General features: G+C 37.0%; 2 protein-coding genes across 3 annotated transcripts in view; one reads left to right on the plus strand and one right to left on the minus strand.

Moving 5' to 3' along the window:
- The window catches only part of CRIM1 (cysteine rich transmembrane BMP regulator 1), a 175,990-nt gene extending 167,900 nt beyond the window's left edge, over positions 1–8,090 (plus strand). The window contains exons 15-17 of the mRNA XM_006910382.3: positions 1,540–1,659; positions 4,084–4,274; positions 5,612–8,090. Of these exons, the coding sequence (XP_006910444.1) occupies positions 1,540–1,659; positions 4,084–4,274; positions 5,612–5,788 (488 nt within the window). The 3' untranslated portion in view covers positions 5,789–8,090. The remainder of the gene's footprint in view (positions 1–1,539; positions 1,660–4,083; positions 4,275–5,611) is intronic.
- Positions 8,091–8,559: 469 nt separating this feature from the next.
- FEZ2 (fasciculation and elongation protein zeta 2) overlaps positions 8,560–16,796 on the minus strand; it is a 37,819-nt gene continuing 29,582 nt past the window's right edge. For both annotated transcript variants that reach the window (XM_006910384.3, XM_006910383.3), the window contains 3 exons: positions 14,725–14,800; positions 11,834–11,899; positions 8,560–9,435 (listed from right to left, as the gene is read on the minus strand). In XM_006910384.3, coding sequence (XP_006910446.1) covers positions 9,419–9,435; positions 11,834–11,899; positions 14,725–14,800 — 159 coding nt within the window. In that variant the 3' untranslated portion in view covers positions 8,560–9,418. The remainder of the gene's footprint in view (positions 9,436–11,833; positions 11,900–14,724; positions 14,801–16,796) is intronic.

The raw sequence follows: 16,796 nt of genomic DNA on the forward strand, positions 1-16,796 counted from the left end.
CCTGATAAAGCCACCCCAGAACCACCCAGCCCAGACCTACTGAATTACGACCTGTGAGAATCAGCACGTTTTTATAAGCTCTTCGGGTGATTCAGGAATGATAGAAAAGTCAGAATCACTGCTTTGTACTCAGGGCTTCACTGTTGTAAACGATATGTTCAGTAAATTCTTGTTTTAATTCTAGAGTTGTCAGGGACCCGTTGAACTTTTCAAAACTGTAAGACTGTCTAGTTCCTGCCATGTCTGAGGCCTTGTAAGTTAAGGAAGCAGAAGATTGGGGGACTAAGGCCAAAATGACTTTATTCTTGGGGACAATGAGAAGACCTGGACCTTGGAATCCCAGTTCTGTAGTTCCTGGATGCATAACCTTGGGCAGTTTACTTAACCTCTCTGAATTTGTTCCCCAGTCAGGTACTGTGTTAACTCACAGGGGAAGCTAGTACATACTCTCCTCTCTGTCACTTTTCCCTTCTCTCAAACCCATCTTAAGGTTTACTTCTTGAAAGGCTGGTAACCTTAGGACAGACGATATAACTCGGAGCAGAGAGGATTATTCTTTCTATATGTCATGTTTTATTTTTATATTTTATGTATTTTATATTTGGACTAAATTAGGCTATTAGTAAGTATTTAGTATTACCAATGTTGAATAACCTTATTATAAAAATCAGTTAATAATATGGCAGGATCTGACCAAGAGGAAGTGATTGATGAAGACTTTTATTGTCTCATTTTGGAAAATAGAGGTTCTTAAGAATGATTTCTTTAAAAAGTTGGGCTACTTGCTGTTAGCCAGATGCAGTAAGGATATACAAGTATATCTGTAGGAGCGAAGGTAAGCTTTGGATCTTTTCATTAGTCCCTTTTAGAACTTGACTTAAAAAAAAAAAAACCTGATATTTGGGATAAAGAACATTATTATTCTCAGTTTTGTTTCATGGTGTTGATCAAAGTGTCTGTATGACTGAAAGTATACTTGAAGATCAATTTCTAGTCTTCATGATTCAGTGGTAACTGAGCAAACATTTAAGATTTGAAGCAGGCAGCACCTCATGAGGTCTGCCTGCAGTCCATTCCTATTTAGGGGACAAGACTGGAGAGGAAATAACTAAGAAATGCATAAAGAGTGACAGATGTTTTTCACTTCCTGTGACATGTAACTAATTCAACTCATGGGTTAAAGAGCAACAGTTAAAGTTTAATATTTAGTTGATGGAAAGTAAAATATCTTTCCATATCGCTAGTCCAGTGCTTGCACAAAACTACAGAGCCAGCACCATTTGACATGAAAACGCAGAGTATCTGACTCCAGTGGAGAAAGCTCGTTTTTCCCCCTTTAAATGGTTTTAAAACATGTCTCCCACTCCTGCAGCGCTAGTGACTCTCTGGCATTAATGATATAAATGCAGTAACTGGATCTTTCTGTCTCAGGAAAGGCTGTATTGAACTGAATGCGCCATCTATTTGAATTGAAGAAACAAAAGTCAACAATAAGTAGCCCCTCCCTCATCTCTTATGAAAAATGTCCCCTTCTTTCAGAAATGTATGTCCCGGAACCAACCAATATACCCATTGAGAAGACAAATCATCGTGGAGAGATTGACCTAGAGGTTCCTGTGTGGCCCACACCTAGTGAAAATGACATCCATCTCCCCAGAGGTAAGTACTAAAATCAGCTGAGATCTCTCTATTCTTACATAAGGTCTTCTTTGTTTTTCCTTTAATTTTGAAAATCTCCTTTGGGTAACTTTTTAAATGGCACGCCCAAGTAAGTTCAAATAATACTGTAGAGGAGGCTTATAACAGAGTTAACACTGAATACTAGAATAAGCTCTGCAGGCAACTGGGTAAATGCCTCTTTGTGGCCTCACGACGTGTTCAGAGCCTTAGTGATGATAGAACAAAATACGTTCCTGTCCTAGGTGGAATTTCTAAGCTATCACTGATATTTATATACATGAATAAACTTTGTAAGCAGAGTCATAATAAATTATTCACTGCCCCTGTGGATTCTGTACTAAGCATTTATGCATTAGGTTACTTTCTAACTTCTGGGTAGTTTTTACGACACGAGACTTCGATTTATTGTGTCATTTTTTCCACTCACCAGCTTTATTCCATGCTTTATTTTTCTTGCTCTGTCCTTTCAGTTGTGTATAATTGAAATGCTGTTCTGTCTCTCAATAGTTAAGTAGGAAAGCAAGGCAGAGTTTCTGTCAATCCTGCCTTCTCTATAAACGTAGACCTACCTCTTGGTCAAAATAGTATATCCTTGCTCTTAGCCATGCTCTTAGTCTCCCGTCTACTCCAAGGACATTTTCAAAATCATTGCTGTACAGTTTTTATATTTCTTTTGGAAGAAGCAGTATTCATTGCTTCAGAGATTAATAGTCTATTAGCCTAGATATTTGAAGTGTTATGCTTAGATCAAATGACCTGAGCGCCAAATTCTTGGACCCAGTGTTTTCCAGTGTTTTATCTCCTGTAATTACTCTGACCGAATGGTGCCTTAGCATGTTTACAGTCATTCAATTAATAAATATTAGTGATAACTCTGTGCTACACACTGTTCTGGATGCCGGGCTTTAGTCATAAGAACAGCCTTATTTGTTGTAACACGTTGAAGACCTATGCATTACATCGTAGCTCTGTTATAAAGACCCCAAGGAGAAATTTCCTCATGTGTCAATAGCAAGAAAATGTTTCTCCTAAGCAACAGATTGGTTTTAATCTTAAAGACACTGTGAATCTTACTGATGATACGTTATTTCCACTTTTTTTTTTAGCTCAAAGCTAAATTTTATGGCCTTTTACCATCAAAACAGAACTTAAAGACTGAATTTTATAAACAGACCTTAATCGAAACTTCATTCTCTTTTCACCAAGATTTTCCTTAATTTACTTTTAAAAAATCTTGTATAACATGTAGTTCTAAAATTATTTCTAATATCATTAGAAATGTGGTAAGCCAAAAATTCATTCCTTTATTCTTTGTGTATTTAAAACCTGAATTCATCAATAATATTTTTAGTGCTGGCATTTTTCTCAATGCTGATAAATGTGTTCCTCTTTCCCCCCCTTTCCTATGAAGTATTATCTACACTGGCTAAAATGACAAGGATGGTTCTCTTCTTCCCCTCCCCCTACATATACAAAGCAACATATTCATAAAAATCTGATTTTTAAACCGTACGGTCTGTGCAACTTTGTGAGCTGAGTTTCCAGAACAATTTAGAAGCAATTCCTTTTGATAGTATGTGTCCTACATCTTTCACTAACCCGGTCTTTGATGTATTTAGACAACCTGACTACAGTGGTTTATTTGAAACAAAAGACAAGAAACTTCCAGAGCATGCTCCTCATTGGTGTATATTTAACCTTGTTATCTGTCTGCAATATTCATTGCAAGAATGATGATTAAAAGGAGCAGAAACACTTTCATTCATAAGTGCAAAATTAAATGTCCCTTCTGCAGTAAGTTTATTAATAAATAAGATAAGAAAATGATCTCATTGGTCTAGTGAGTTTTCAACAGTTTTATGAAAAGGGAGGCATTTTGGCTTAGAGCTCAGCAAACCAGAGTATCAGTCAAAAGACCAAGCTCTCGATTCTGGCTAAGTTTTTACTATTACACTAGTAATTAGTTGTGGCTATTACACTAATAAAAAGAATATACTTTGTCCTAGTCTCCTATTTGCTCTTAAGCAGGAGGCCAAGCTAATGTTTCTGCTTTAAAATCTTAGAAGCCAGTATAGTTTAATATTAATAAAAATATTTTCAGTAGTCTAGTTTTAGTCACTTTTTAAAGCCAACATAAGAATTTTATTTTCTTGACTAGCTAAAACCATCATCCTGCCCAATTATTAACCTCCTCACTCTAATATTTCCTTTTTTACATCCATTCTTAAGAACTTGGTCCTCTCATAAGTCCTCTTTGGATCAACGGTAGATGTCAATCATGTTTTAGCCTTAGTACTGTGAATCAATAAAGCCAAATTGCTGACCTGTATTTGCAATGTAATTAAAATAATCCTTAAAAATTCCGGTGTAGGTAATTAATGCTTGTAATTTTTTTTTTCCTAGATATGGGTCACCTCCAGGTAGATTACAGAGATAATAACAGACGGCCCCCAGGAGAAGACTCTTCGCTGGACTCCATAGCCTCAGTCGTGGTTCCCATCATAATAGGCCTTTCTATTATAATAGCATTCCTATTCATCAATCAGAAGAAACAGTGGATACCCCTGCTTTGCTGGTATCGAACACCAACTAAGGTATGGCCCTGAAAGAGTTTCAGTCTTCTGAATGATCAAACTAGGAAAGCAATTTATTTCCTTAAATTGTATGATACTTTATATTAGCTAATGAAGTTTTTACTTTGCTCGTCGTAGCCTCAAATACATATCAAGCTGTAACAATCAATCAAATATCTAGTACAGCACAGGGCTGGATCAATCATTAGATGAATTGTCCATCATCCATTGGTTAATGACTCCTGACTTTTCACAGACCCAATTTCCTGGATTTATTTTAGTTTTCAAATAAACAGGTACCTCTGGATTGATTGCTAAGTCATTGTCATTTATGTGAGAAATTAAAAGTTGGGCATCTGGTGTTTCTCAATGATCTATCAACTTAGAATTAGAGAAAAGAAATCATAAAGGAAGGGTTATGAAACTCAGGAGAGGTAAGAGGAGTGCTAGATGACTGAGGATGTACAGAAGTCCAAAGAACAGGGAGACGTGTCTGAGGCAAGCAGAGGGGAAAGGAAGCGAAAGATGAAGAGACTGTATAATACTAGACAGGCACATTTCATCCTCGGGGAGAAAGGGTATGTATTTGTTGTCAAATTTGCCTATTTTAAATGGCAAGAAAATTCATTTTCATTGAGAAATCCTGATTCCTTCCAACTTTAATTCTACCTTTTGAATTAGTTTTTTTTTTCCCCTAAGAAAATCATACAACCTTAAGAATTGAAAATAGCCTAAATAATTATTTTAATCCAGTTTACCATCTAGATTAAACTTCCCTATAAAATCCCATCAGATGGTTACCTTGCCCCTGATTTTCTTTTGACAGGTATGCATTGGGCACAGCTTAGGTGAATGAGCAGGATACAGGGCAAGACTGAGGCAAAGGTACAGACGAGGACTAAGCAAGACACAGTCCTCACTGTGCGAAGCCAGGAAAAGAGACCCACTCATAAAGTACATGGAGGGACCAGATACAGATGGGCAGGCCCACCCCACAATGCTGTTATACAGCCTGATTCAGAATTGTCTATCTGAAATCTTCCTGTTTGGTAACTTTTACTCATTCAACCCCTCTTAAGGACTAGTCTGCACTTCAAGGATTTGAAAGTAGTTATGTCACTCCACTAATACTTTTTTCAATTCCCCCATCTTCTCCATTTGACATTTATTGACATTTCACCTTTAAACAGTTTGTCAGTATCCTTCATAAAACTGTAGTAGGTACTAGAACAGGATGTAAACTCCACATACAGTCTGCCCACCAGTGTCCTGAAGCTATTATCCCACTTGAATTAGATACATTTGTGTTAATTTGGGATACAGGAAGCAGCTAACTCTGATTTTCCTTTTCTCACTAGCCTTCTTCCTTAAATAATCAGCTGGTATCTGTGGACTGCAAGAAAGGAACCAGAGTCCAGGGGGACAGTGCCCAGAGAATGCTAAGAATTGCTGAACCAGATGCAAGATTCAGTGGCTTCTACAGCATGCAAAAACAGAATCATCTACAGGCAGACAATTTCTACCAAACGGTGTGAAGAAAGGCAAGTTGGATTAGGTTTTAGAAGACAGAAAGCAATTAAGTCTGCTCTTAAAAGAAAACTAGAATTTGTGCACTTGCTTAGTGGATTGTATTGGATTGTGACTTGATGTACAGTACAGCGCTAAGAACTGACTGGGATGAGCTCTGGCTACGGCCATGTGCAGAACAAGCATTCCCACTTTTCCTCAAGATAACTGACCAAGTGTTTTCTTAGAACCAAAGTTTTTAAAGTTGCTAAGATATATTTGCTTGTAATATAGCTGTAGAGATATTTCGGGGTGGAGACAGTGAGTTTGGTTGGGGAAATGGGTGGGAGGGTGGTGTTGGGAAGACAAATTGGTCAGCTTGGCTCGGGGAGAAAGAAATCCCATAAAATAAAAGCAGTTCAGTGGCCCAGAGGATATTTTTTCCTGTTGCTCTAAAGACTGCACTGGTTGCGGCAAAGCTCAGGCGTGAATGAGCAGGAAACAAAAAAAAGGCCTTGCGATCCAGTGGCCATAACCACCTTAGAACTGCCAGACAAGCGCATCAGAACCTCTTGATAGCCATCCCAGGTCTAAAGCCACAAGTTTCTTTTCTATACAGTCACAGCTGCAGTAGGTGATGAGGAAGCAAGAGAAATGTGAGAGCAACATTTCTCTAAAGCGGGTTATTAAGGATATATACAGTTATACTTTTTGCTGCTTTCATTTTCTTCCAAGCCAATCAGCCAGTTCCTAGCAGAGTCAGCACATGCACAGGACCTAAAGTCATTTCTCGATGTGAGCACTGGAGCTTTTTCTGACTACAACGTGGCAGGAAGGAGGGAGAGGGTGAAGGACACCAGGTATTTCCAGGGGCTATATACTTCATTGTTTGTTGTTGCTTTGTTCTGTTATATTGTTGGTTGTTCATAGTTTTTGTTGAAGCTCTAGCTTAAGAAGAAACGTTTTTTTAAAAAAGACTGGGGATTTTTTTTTTCCTTATTATATACTGATCCTACAGAATAGAAACTACTTCATTTTAATTGTATTTTATTCAAGCACCTTTGTTGAAGCTCAAAAAAATATGCCTCTTTAAACTTTAGCAATTATAGGAATATTTATGTAACTATCTTAATGCTTCAAAAAACAAAAGTATTTGTGTGCATGTGTATATAATATATATATACATATATATTTATACACATACAATTCGTGTTTTCCTGTTGAATGTATTTTTATGAGATTTTTAACCAGAACAAAGACAAACAGGCATTCCATATCAATACTTTTGATCACTCACAAATTTTTGAATAACAAAATCTCATTCTACTTAGTTTAATTGGGAAGAAAGATGTGTGCGTTTGAGTATACATACGTGTGTACGCACCTGCCTTGAGCAGTCAGCATCACACCTGCTATGGAGAAGGTATTCCTTTAGTGAATCTTCCTCCTCATTTGGCTTTGCTTTCACTTGGTTTTCAGTTCCCTCACTGGCCAGAGACATTGACGGCAGTTTATCTGCATCACTAATCAGCTCCTGTATTTTTTTTTTTCAAACAACTGTTTGAAACAACTACTGGAATATTGTCCGTAATAAGCTGGAAGTTTGTTGTAGTTTGCCTCAAATATAACTGACTGTATAGTGTTAACTTTTCAAACAGCTCTTAGCACTTTTATACTAATTACCCATTTGTGCATTGATTTTTTCTCGTTTAAAAATGCTTGTTGTGAAAGACACAGATACCCAGTATGCTTAATGTGAAAAGAAAATGTGTTCTGTTTTGTAAAGGAACTTTCAAGTATTGTTGTAAATACTTGGACAGAGGTTGCTGAACTTTAAAAAAAATTAATTTATTATTATAATGACCTAATTTATTAATCTGAAGATTAACCATTTTCTTTGTCTTAGAATATCAAAAAAAGGAAAAAAGGTGTTCTAGCTGTTTGCATCAAAGAAAAAGATTTATTATCAAGGGGCAATATTTTTATCTATTTCCAGAATAAATTTGTTAATGATGTTACCAAAATAAATTTACATCAGCCTGATTGTTATAAAATTTTGTTGATAATTAATCCATTCCTGGCATAAAAAGTCTATCAAAAAAATTGTAAATGCTTGCTTTTTGTTTTTTCAATCATGGCCATATTATGAAAATACTAACAGGATATAGGACAAGGTGTAAATTTTTTTATTATTATTTTAAAGATATGATTTATCCTGAGTGCTGTATCTATTACTCTTTTACTTTGGTTCCTGTTGTGCTCTTGTAAAAGAAAAACAAATATAATTTCCTGAAGAATAAAATAGATCTATGGCACTTGGAGTGCACTGTAGTTCTACAATTTGTTTTGTTTTCAGAAAACAGCTATAAGGAGATTGTCTGCAGTTTGGTTCTTGGCAGCAAATAAACACTTTAAATCACACCATGTAACTTTCAGAAAGAGTCTACATTCGGGATTAGAAAAACGAATTGTCCTTTTGTTTTCAGGTTATCTGATGACCCTCCAGGGTCACGAGTGGCTATCTAGACTCACTGCACTCGGGTTACCTAAGGGAGGAAGCCGCAGAGCTGGTGTGAATGTCTCACAGACCCAGGAAAGAGCAGGGCTCTGTCCTTCCACAGTAGCTCAGCACAGCCTGGCCCCCTCTGCCCTCCTTACCATCATGAGGCTAATCAGGGTTTCACCAGCTCACACCCTCTAGTGATGGCCAATGTGTGGAACAGGGAAGGAATCTAGCTCTGAAAGGGAAGAAAAATCATTACAAAATACAACAAAAAACTCTGAAAATAAAGCTCTCAAGTATGTTACCTGTTTTCAACATTTATTAAATAGCACTGACTTGATTAGAACTGGCAAAAGTGTTTCACAAGTAGTGATGTATTCCATGAGTAGCTGTTTCTAAAATTAGTACTTTAGGAAAACACACAGGCATGAATAAAACAACACAGTAGTGGGAACTGGGCGATGCTGCAGCACAGTTTCTCAAGCACCATAAGGAAAGGGCACTTCTTCAGACACGTGAAACAAAACACAAACATCTAAACTTTAACAGGATTCTGAAAGTAAATGGCAACTTAATCTAAACAATGGTGAAACCTAAAACCAGTCACCACCACAGTTTTGATACTAAGAATTAAGCCAAAATCACACACATTCTGGTTGAGCTATTTATGAGAACAGCCCACATTGGTTTAGTTCCAATACTGTTAAGGTGATATTTATACTACAATTCTCATAAAAATCTGTGCTGGTTTTCACCGTCACTGAAGAATAGCTATAGTGTAAATCTCTCAATGCTTTAATCCAGTTCTTCAATGCAGTTTAGCTCTAAAAAGCCATAAAAACTCACACAGGCATACTGTCAGTTAATGAAAACTATAAATGCACATGCATAATTAATATTACTCTTTACAAAGTTGAGTTCATAATTGTTAGTGTTTAACAAAAAACCATCTGTAGAATTCAAAATAGTGCCATATTTCTCTTGGTTCGTAATATAAAGAATTAGTGAAGGCAGGATCTATTAATACTGAATCACAAACCCAAGTTCAAGTGTGCTGAGTTTCCAACAGCAGGAAGGTAATGGTAGCCAGCTTTCAGAATAATGCTATAGGAAATCTAGCTTGTCCACGAAAGAAAACTCCTGAAGTGATGCCACCCTATGTAGGACACAGAACTGGAGGAAGGAAAAAAATAGAAATATATTTTGTACACATTTACACAAGATGTATATACATTTTATATACATCTTACATGTATATAAAAATCATTAATAACTAAAAATGCAAGGATCTATAATAGCGATTTTTAAAGTTTTTAAAAGGCTACACCCAACAATGAAAAGTTATCTCAAGACACACCAGAATTGCCCAGAAATGAGATACCAAAAGGTCATGTCTCATAGGGTACCACTTAGAGATAGAAGCCCATAACGCTGGCCCTATACCATGAAGCTTGTAACTGTTAACAGGCTCCCGGGTGAACTCAAAGGTGTACATTTTTATTCCTATCTAGGATCAGCAGCCATATCTATACTACAAGCCTTTAGTACAACTGTTGAGGAAGGGATGGCAGCAGGCAGCTGTGGGGTAATTAGCAGGTGTGAGAAAGAGAAGCTTTAGTAGCCCATACAACTTTTATCCCAACTTCCTCAGGCCAAGGGAAGCTACTTGTCTACATTCAATCACTTCTCACCTTCACATTAAAATTATAGTGATGTTTAGGGAGCCAAGCCATAGTCATTGGTGTTAAAACAACAATGAGAAAAGCCCACCAAGAAAAGGAAAGGCGAGTTCTCCCTTGAGCAACACCCCCTCCTAGGCAAATGTTCTGCTACTGGTCCCAGAGGGAGAGGAATCGTCAACTGGCTGTGGGTTTCCAGGATGGGTGGAAAAGAGCAATTTAAATCACCCAACATCTGCACTTCCCCATGCCCTTGAACACCCCTGAACATTAAATCACTCCCTCTTCATTCTCTTGGACTAGTGTCATCACTTTAGTCTGAACCCTTGCTTCTTTTCCACCCAGTCCTTATAATACAAAGCCAAGACAAAACCACAAAACATACACAAGCAGCGCATCCGAAGCAGGTACAGTATAGATAGACCTGGGCTCACAGACTGGAGCCAACGGCGTGACACGGGAGCAGAATTTGATGGGTGCTGCTTCCCTAAGCATGCAGTATAGGTCAGTTACATACTGGATTTTAGAAGAAAAAATTAAAAATTATTTTTCCCCAGAGCACTCGTTCTCTAGGGCATAAAATTCCTCCATGCAGTCAAATGACAAAATAGCTAAAGAATGCGTCGGAAGCTCATTTTATCTCTGGCTCTCATGGCAGTGCCCAGGGAACCCACTATAATTAAAGATTAAGACATGTTCTTTATGTTCATCTCATTCCTGTTTCACATGTATTAAGAACAAACCTCAGAACAATCCAGCTTTCATACCAATGCTAGCACAACACAAAAGCAAACAAAGATGTCAGGTATTAAAAAAAATTCAGAATGTAGTAAGAAAAAGCCTTCATCAGAAAAACAGCTCATGAAAAAACGATAATGTTGATTTAGTCTTTTCTGCCCTCTGTCTACTAATGGCTGACTCCCCATCAAGTCTCTCATAGGTGATACTTAGGTATTACTCAGTTTGAGCTCCTGTGTACACTACTGAGATTCGCTCCTTGTGAACCTAGGTTGAAGAAAAGTCGTGAGTTATCTAACATCTCAGGAATCCCAACCTTCCTATGTTCCGCTAACAAATAGTGGAGGAGAGAGAACCCAAAAGAGAAAAGTTACCAGAAGATTGCTCTCAAAATTGGATCAAACGCTGCAGGATGCATTTTGTGATGCTTTGAAAATCTGTCTGCTGGAAAACTGCTACTTTTCAAAATATAATTTCGTTGCAAAGTATTAGTTTTGCCTGTAATTAAATTCTTTGGTCTCCTCTTTATCATCCAAAATTTCCTCTTTCCTGAGCAAAGCAGGCACTCTCATTAACTTCAGCAACCATCTTTTGCTTCATCATTATTCCCATCCTGTGAGATCTTGATCTTGCTCCTAAGATTTATGGCTCATTTTTCACTCTACTGGGTTTATGAAAGTCCATTCTTTCCATTTTTTCCTCCTCTCATCCCTGTCCCTTACACCAATCCTTTTTATGTTCCCTTTGGGACTTTAACTGACTTGACTGTCCCCTCCTTCCTCCATCCTCACTGATCTGTCCTTCTCTTTCTATTGGCCCCAAGATGGCAGAGACCACCCTTCTCAAACCCTCCCAGGGTCGACAACTGAGACTCATAACTCATAATTATGGCAATATTTCCAAAGCATTTTCTCCGCTGTCTCAGTGTTTATCATTTAGCTGTGAAATGGTTTCCAGCCCAGGACCTCAAATAAATTTTATATAACCGTAATTTATAATGTTGGTAACATAATTGAGCCAGGTATCCTCACCCTGCAAAAATGAAATAAAACTTGTGCATTTGGAAGTAATTTTTAATCTTTTAGCAAGACGATGCACTTATTGACCTAACCAGAACTTCCCAACCATTGCACATAAGCCATTATAAAACTCACCTTTCAGTATATAATCAGTTAACAAGCTCGGAACTTTTTCACTGTCCTCTTTCATGGCACAAAGAACTACAAAATAAAAGATGGAAGGAAAAGGCAACAATTTCAAATTCAGATCAAAAATATAATTTAATTTCACTGTAGCCTTAATCTTAATTATATGGTATGACCAATTCAGGCAAATTATTATTTTCTAGATAAGGGAATACAACTACAAATGCTCAAGAATTTTAATTGAATAAGTCCTTAATCAGGTAAGAATAATCCAATTACCTGAGAGTTTTCCCTGATTTAAGAAACAGTGGCAGCAGGAAAGAGAAACTTGGTTATTTACACAGAACTTCAGTTGTCCTAAATACTGGAAGAAAGCATGTTCCTATAATGTGCACTTCTATGAATTCTGGAGAAGAGAACCTGAGTGCTGCAGATGTCACAAACTAGAGAAACTCTTAGATAAATGAATAGTTAGCTATACTCTTCAAGAAGCATATCTGCCAGCCTTCTTGAAAACTTTTAAAGAAAAGACCAAGATGAAGACGGCACGTCCACGAAGCAGTACCTGCCAGGCCGCCTACCACCTCCTGTATACTACTGAGGGACCCAGATCAATCGGCCTCATCCTAAAGGGAATCTGACAATTTTATCTCTAAGCCAAGACAAAATAGAAAAAACAGCTACTATCACAGTGGTTAAAAAAAAAAATCTAGATCACCCAGGTACAGATAAACCCACAAATACTGCATTTTTGCGGTAACTGACAACTCAAATTTTCACCAGAGCATCCTGGAGAAAACATTGCACTCTTTTCCCTCAGACAGATGACAATACAACATGGTATAACTGTCAAGTCAGCCTTCTCCAGATTTACACCCTGGCTCTGCCACTTCCTAGTTGTAGGGCTTTGAACAAGCTACTTAACCACACAAAGCACCAAGTTCCTCATCCATAAACTGAGAATGATAATTAGACCTGTCTCAAAGGCTTGTTGAGTATTCAGTTACTAATTCAGATGTGAAGGACTCAGAATAGTGCTTAGCACATAATAACTGCTATGTAAACAGCCACAATTAACAACTAATATTCTAATTCTTATTACTATTATTATTGCACCTCCATTAGCTTTTACCAGGAAGGCAACATAAGCATAAGCACTGTGACTGTCTCCACAGGGCTTCCCCTGTGGTTAACATCTACAGGTGGTGACAGCAGAGGCTCAGGTTCTCCCCCAAAGTTTTCAGGAGATAAGCAAAGGTCATCATCCTTCCATCTACTGTCTTCACAACAATCCGGTCCTCATAACTCTACTAACTTGGACGTTCATTCACACACCCCACACATGTTCACTCACCCAAAGAGCCCAAGGTGTGTCAGTCTATGAAGACATCATCTAAGAATCGGCCTAAGGACATTTTGATGTGGGAATTATGACTTTGGTTTGGCCAACTAAGTGTTTGTCCTTGATCTGAGAAGGCAAGGTCTCTCAATAATTCCTGGCTTCTAGGCAGCATTTATGTTCCCATCTTAAGAGGACCACTATGTTCAGTATTTCTGCTCCCAATCGTATTTTAGATTTGTTTTCATTTCTATATAAAATCATACACCAAAAGCCAGCATCATTAAAAGTACAGCAGACTGGGAATTAAAGAGACCCAGCCCTATAATTTACCATTCCCCTGTGTGATCTTGGACACTTATAACTTCATAAAGTTCTTCCTGAAAATTAGAGGGCTGGCCACCCAGTTAATCTCTTAATTCTTTATTTTAGACTAGCTGGCTTCACTTGATTTATCCATATTTAAGTATAAAATGTTCTGAAAGTATTGTTCACCAAAGTAAACAGTAAAAGCTCAGGTTACCAAGAAGGTGGCTAGTAAACAGACACCCGCTTTTTGCCTTGTGCTCCTCTGCACCCATGCCTCCATGTCCTTCGTCTCCAAAACAGATATCATCATCGCTATCTATTCATGTGATGCTCATTTGGCACCCCCTTTAATTAGCAATTATCACAAATATTTACAATTAGAAAGAACCTAAAAGATCAGCAAATCCAACCCCTCAGGAAAAACAAGGCTGAGTGATTAACTTACCCCAAATCACATATATAACATTAACTTAATTACTATGAGGTAAATAGAGCAATTATTTTTAGCCTCATTTTTCACTGTGACAGAGAAGGTAAGTGACTTTCAAGAATACCCTGTAAATAACAGGGACAGAACCAGAATTCAGGGCTAATTATGGCTATCGTTAAGAGACGTTCAATATACACTGTATATTTAAGCCTAACAAATTATTTTAAAATGCAGGCCCCTTGAAGGAAGAGTATTTTTGTCTGCTCTGTCCACTAATGTATCCCACGCACCCAGAACATGGCCTGGCACAGAGTGGACCAGCATCGAACATTTGCTGAATGAATATTCATAAAATATTACTATCACTTTATGTTCTACTTATACTGCCTTGGGGTCTAAATTCATTTAAAAACAAAAGTTTTAGGCCACACTTCTCCACTTCTCCTAAATCTTTCCTATTCAGTTATTGACAGTTATATTTATATAAGATCTATGAAGTACACCTTATTTATTGATAAATGGACATGTTCTTAAACGTACAAAGGTGATGAAGAATAAAGTTACATTTTTTCCCCAAAAGTTCGGCTTGTAAATATTTTAAAAGGCAAGAAAATCAAACAAATATAAATCAACTCTAGATTCAGTTTTGTTTGATGTCATAACCATTTACAGTTTCATTCTCAGAAGAATAAATGATGACACCCATCATTTACTATCCTAAATCAACAAAACAGTACCAGCAACAAAGTCAGCCAACTAAAATCCGTATTTTAGACTAGACAAAAGTAAACAAGGTAACAATTTAATTTTTTCTTTACTCACTTTTTGTTAATATTTGAAGATCTTCAACAGATGGTGGTCCATTTTTTTTCTCATAAGGAATGACTGTTGTCAAATACTGCCAAGTTAAAAAAGAGTCACTTAAATCTGAATTACCTTATCTGCAAAAGTTAGATAGTTACGAGGTCTATTTTATAACATGAAATACAAGGTACTTTAAGTAACAAACACAGGCATCTTACTGACTCAGCTAGAGCTCATTATTTTACCCACCTCTACATAAATAATCCATTTTTTTCGCCTTTTCATTATTGAAAATTTCACAGGAGTAGGTCTGTGGGTGATTTGTTCATTTTTAAAGTGAAGTCTTATCTAAAAATCTCTTTACATATTTTTCAACCTTTTAAAATAGTGATTTGAACTAAAACACACAGTTCCAACAGTCCTGCATAAAGTAATTCCCAACAGCCAAATAATTTCAGACCATTTCTTTCTGGTTGAACGAAATGGTCACATGAATAACTTGACAACTTTAAAAACACATACCAGCTTCTTCCAGAAACTAACAAAGACACACCCACCCAAATAATTTTAGAGGTGTGTTATTATTATTTTAAATTATTGTGTAAGTAGTAATAAATGTTTAAAGGTATTAAAGGAAAAGAGAAAAGTGAAAGAATAGCCTAAAAGGAAATGAATAATGAAAATTCGTGTCTGAAATTGAGACAAACTGCTTAGTTCACTAGTGTAACAGCTCACGGTATCAGAGTGAAAGCACAATCTAAAAATTATTATCCAGATTCTTCTATTCTGGCCACTCCACCACCCTCCGCCCCCTAAATGCATAGTTTAGGTATAATCTGCATATGCTCATCTAGAGATCTACTGGTTTTTCCTTGGAATTTCTTCAGCCCTACACATTACTTAGTCCCTGCCCTAAATCTCAGCTCTATTCCTAATCCTTTTTGAGTGATTTTATCCCATTAAAAAAAAAAAAAAGATAGTTACTTAACAATAACTGGATCCCATGCTTCAGAAAAGTAGAAAAAGTGAATTGTTTAATCTTTAAGAAATTTAATTTTCCATCTTTTTGGTATAGATCTCTCCAAGGCGATGCCTGATTACTATATAATCAAATATGTTTCTTTGTAAAAGATACACAAACAGCTGAAACATGCCCTCCTGGGGCTTCACTAACAGCACATGTGTCAGGAGTGTGTCAGGCGACGTGGAGAGAAGCATCAGGAAGCCGGAGACCGTGCCTGGCGTGCATGCTATCTAGCTACGCTTTCAGCTCTTCCTGCCCCACTCCCATGTGTTGGGTCAGTCTGGAAGTTATGTTGTGATCTTGTGGGTTTGAGAGAGGTGAAAAGCACCAGAATTTTAAAAATTCAACCAGCCCACAATAGAGCCCCTTTATGAAGGATTATTTAATGTCGATTATTTCCCTTCTTGAGTAATACAGAAAAACTCTAGGCTCAAATGCCTTCTTTCGATAAGCTACCTACAAGCTACATTCTGCACTCTCTCAATGTTCACTTAAACGCTAAATTGAAGACTTTTCTTATTGAAGTGAAAATTTCAAAACGTGAAAAGTAATTTTAAGCACACTCAATGTCGATATGTTCCCCGTGTTTGTGCTATTCCTGAAATTATACAAAAATGTTAATAAAAAGCGAACTGCTATATATTTGACTGTACATTCATATCCATGTCTTATTTTGTATAGGGTCTTATGCCTGATTTGGTAGACAAGTGAGTTTGCAGACTACATGATACACCTTAAAATTAAAAGCACATAAATATCATTTAAAAAGATATACTTCTACAGACATTTTTGACCTAGAACTCTAGTCTAAAAGACACCAACATCTAGTTTTCTTCCCCAAAATGGGATGTTTCTTAAACTTTCAGTGTAGCATATTCTAGTTATTTTCACCATTATATATTCTACACATGCAATTTATTATGTGATCATGTTAATATCTATTTGTTCAAAGCTAAGAGTGAAAATGGAGCTCTAACACATGTATTAAGAATGCACTTAGTCTATTGTCCATTTTGCAAAATACTTTTTTCTAAAGGAAAATTCTGTGCATTATCAAGACTATAAA

Source organism: Pteropus alecto, unplaced genomic scaffold, assembly GCF_000325575.1.
Source record: "Pteropus alecto unplaced genomic scaffold, ASM32557v1 scaffold61, whole genome shotgun sequence".
Taxonomy (NCBI): Eukaryota; Metazoa; Chordata; class Mammalia; order Chiroptera; family Pteropodidae; genus Pteropus; species Pteropus alecto.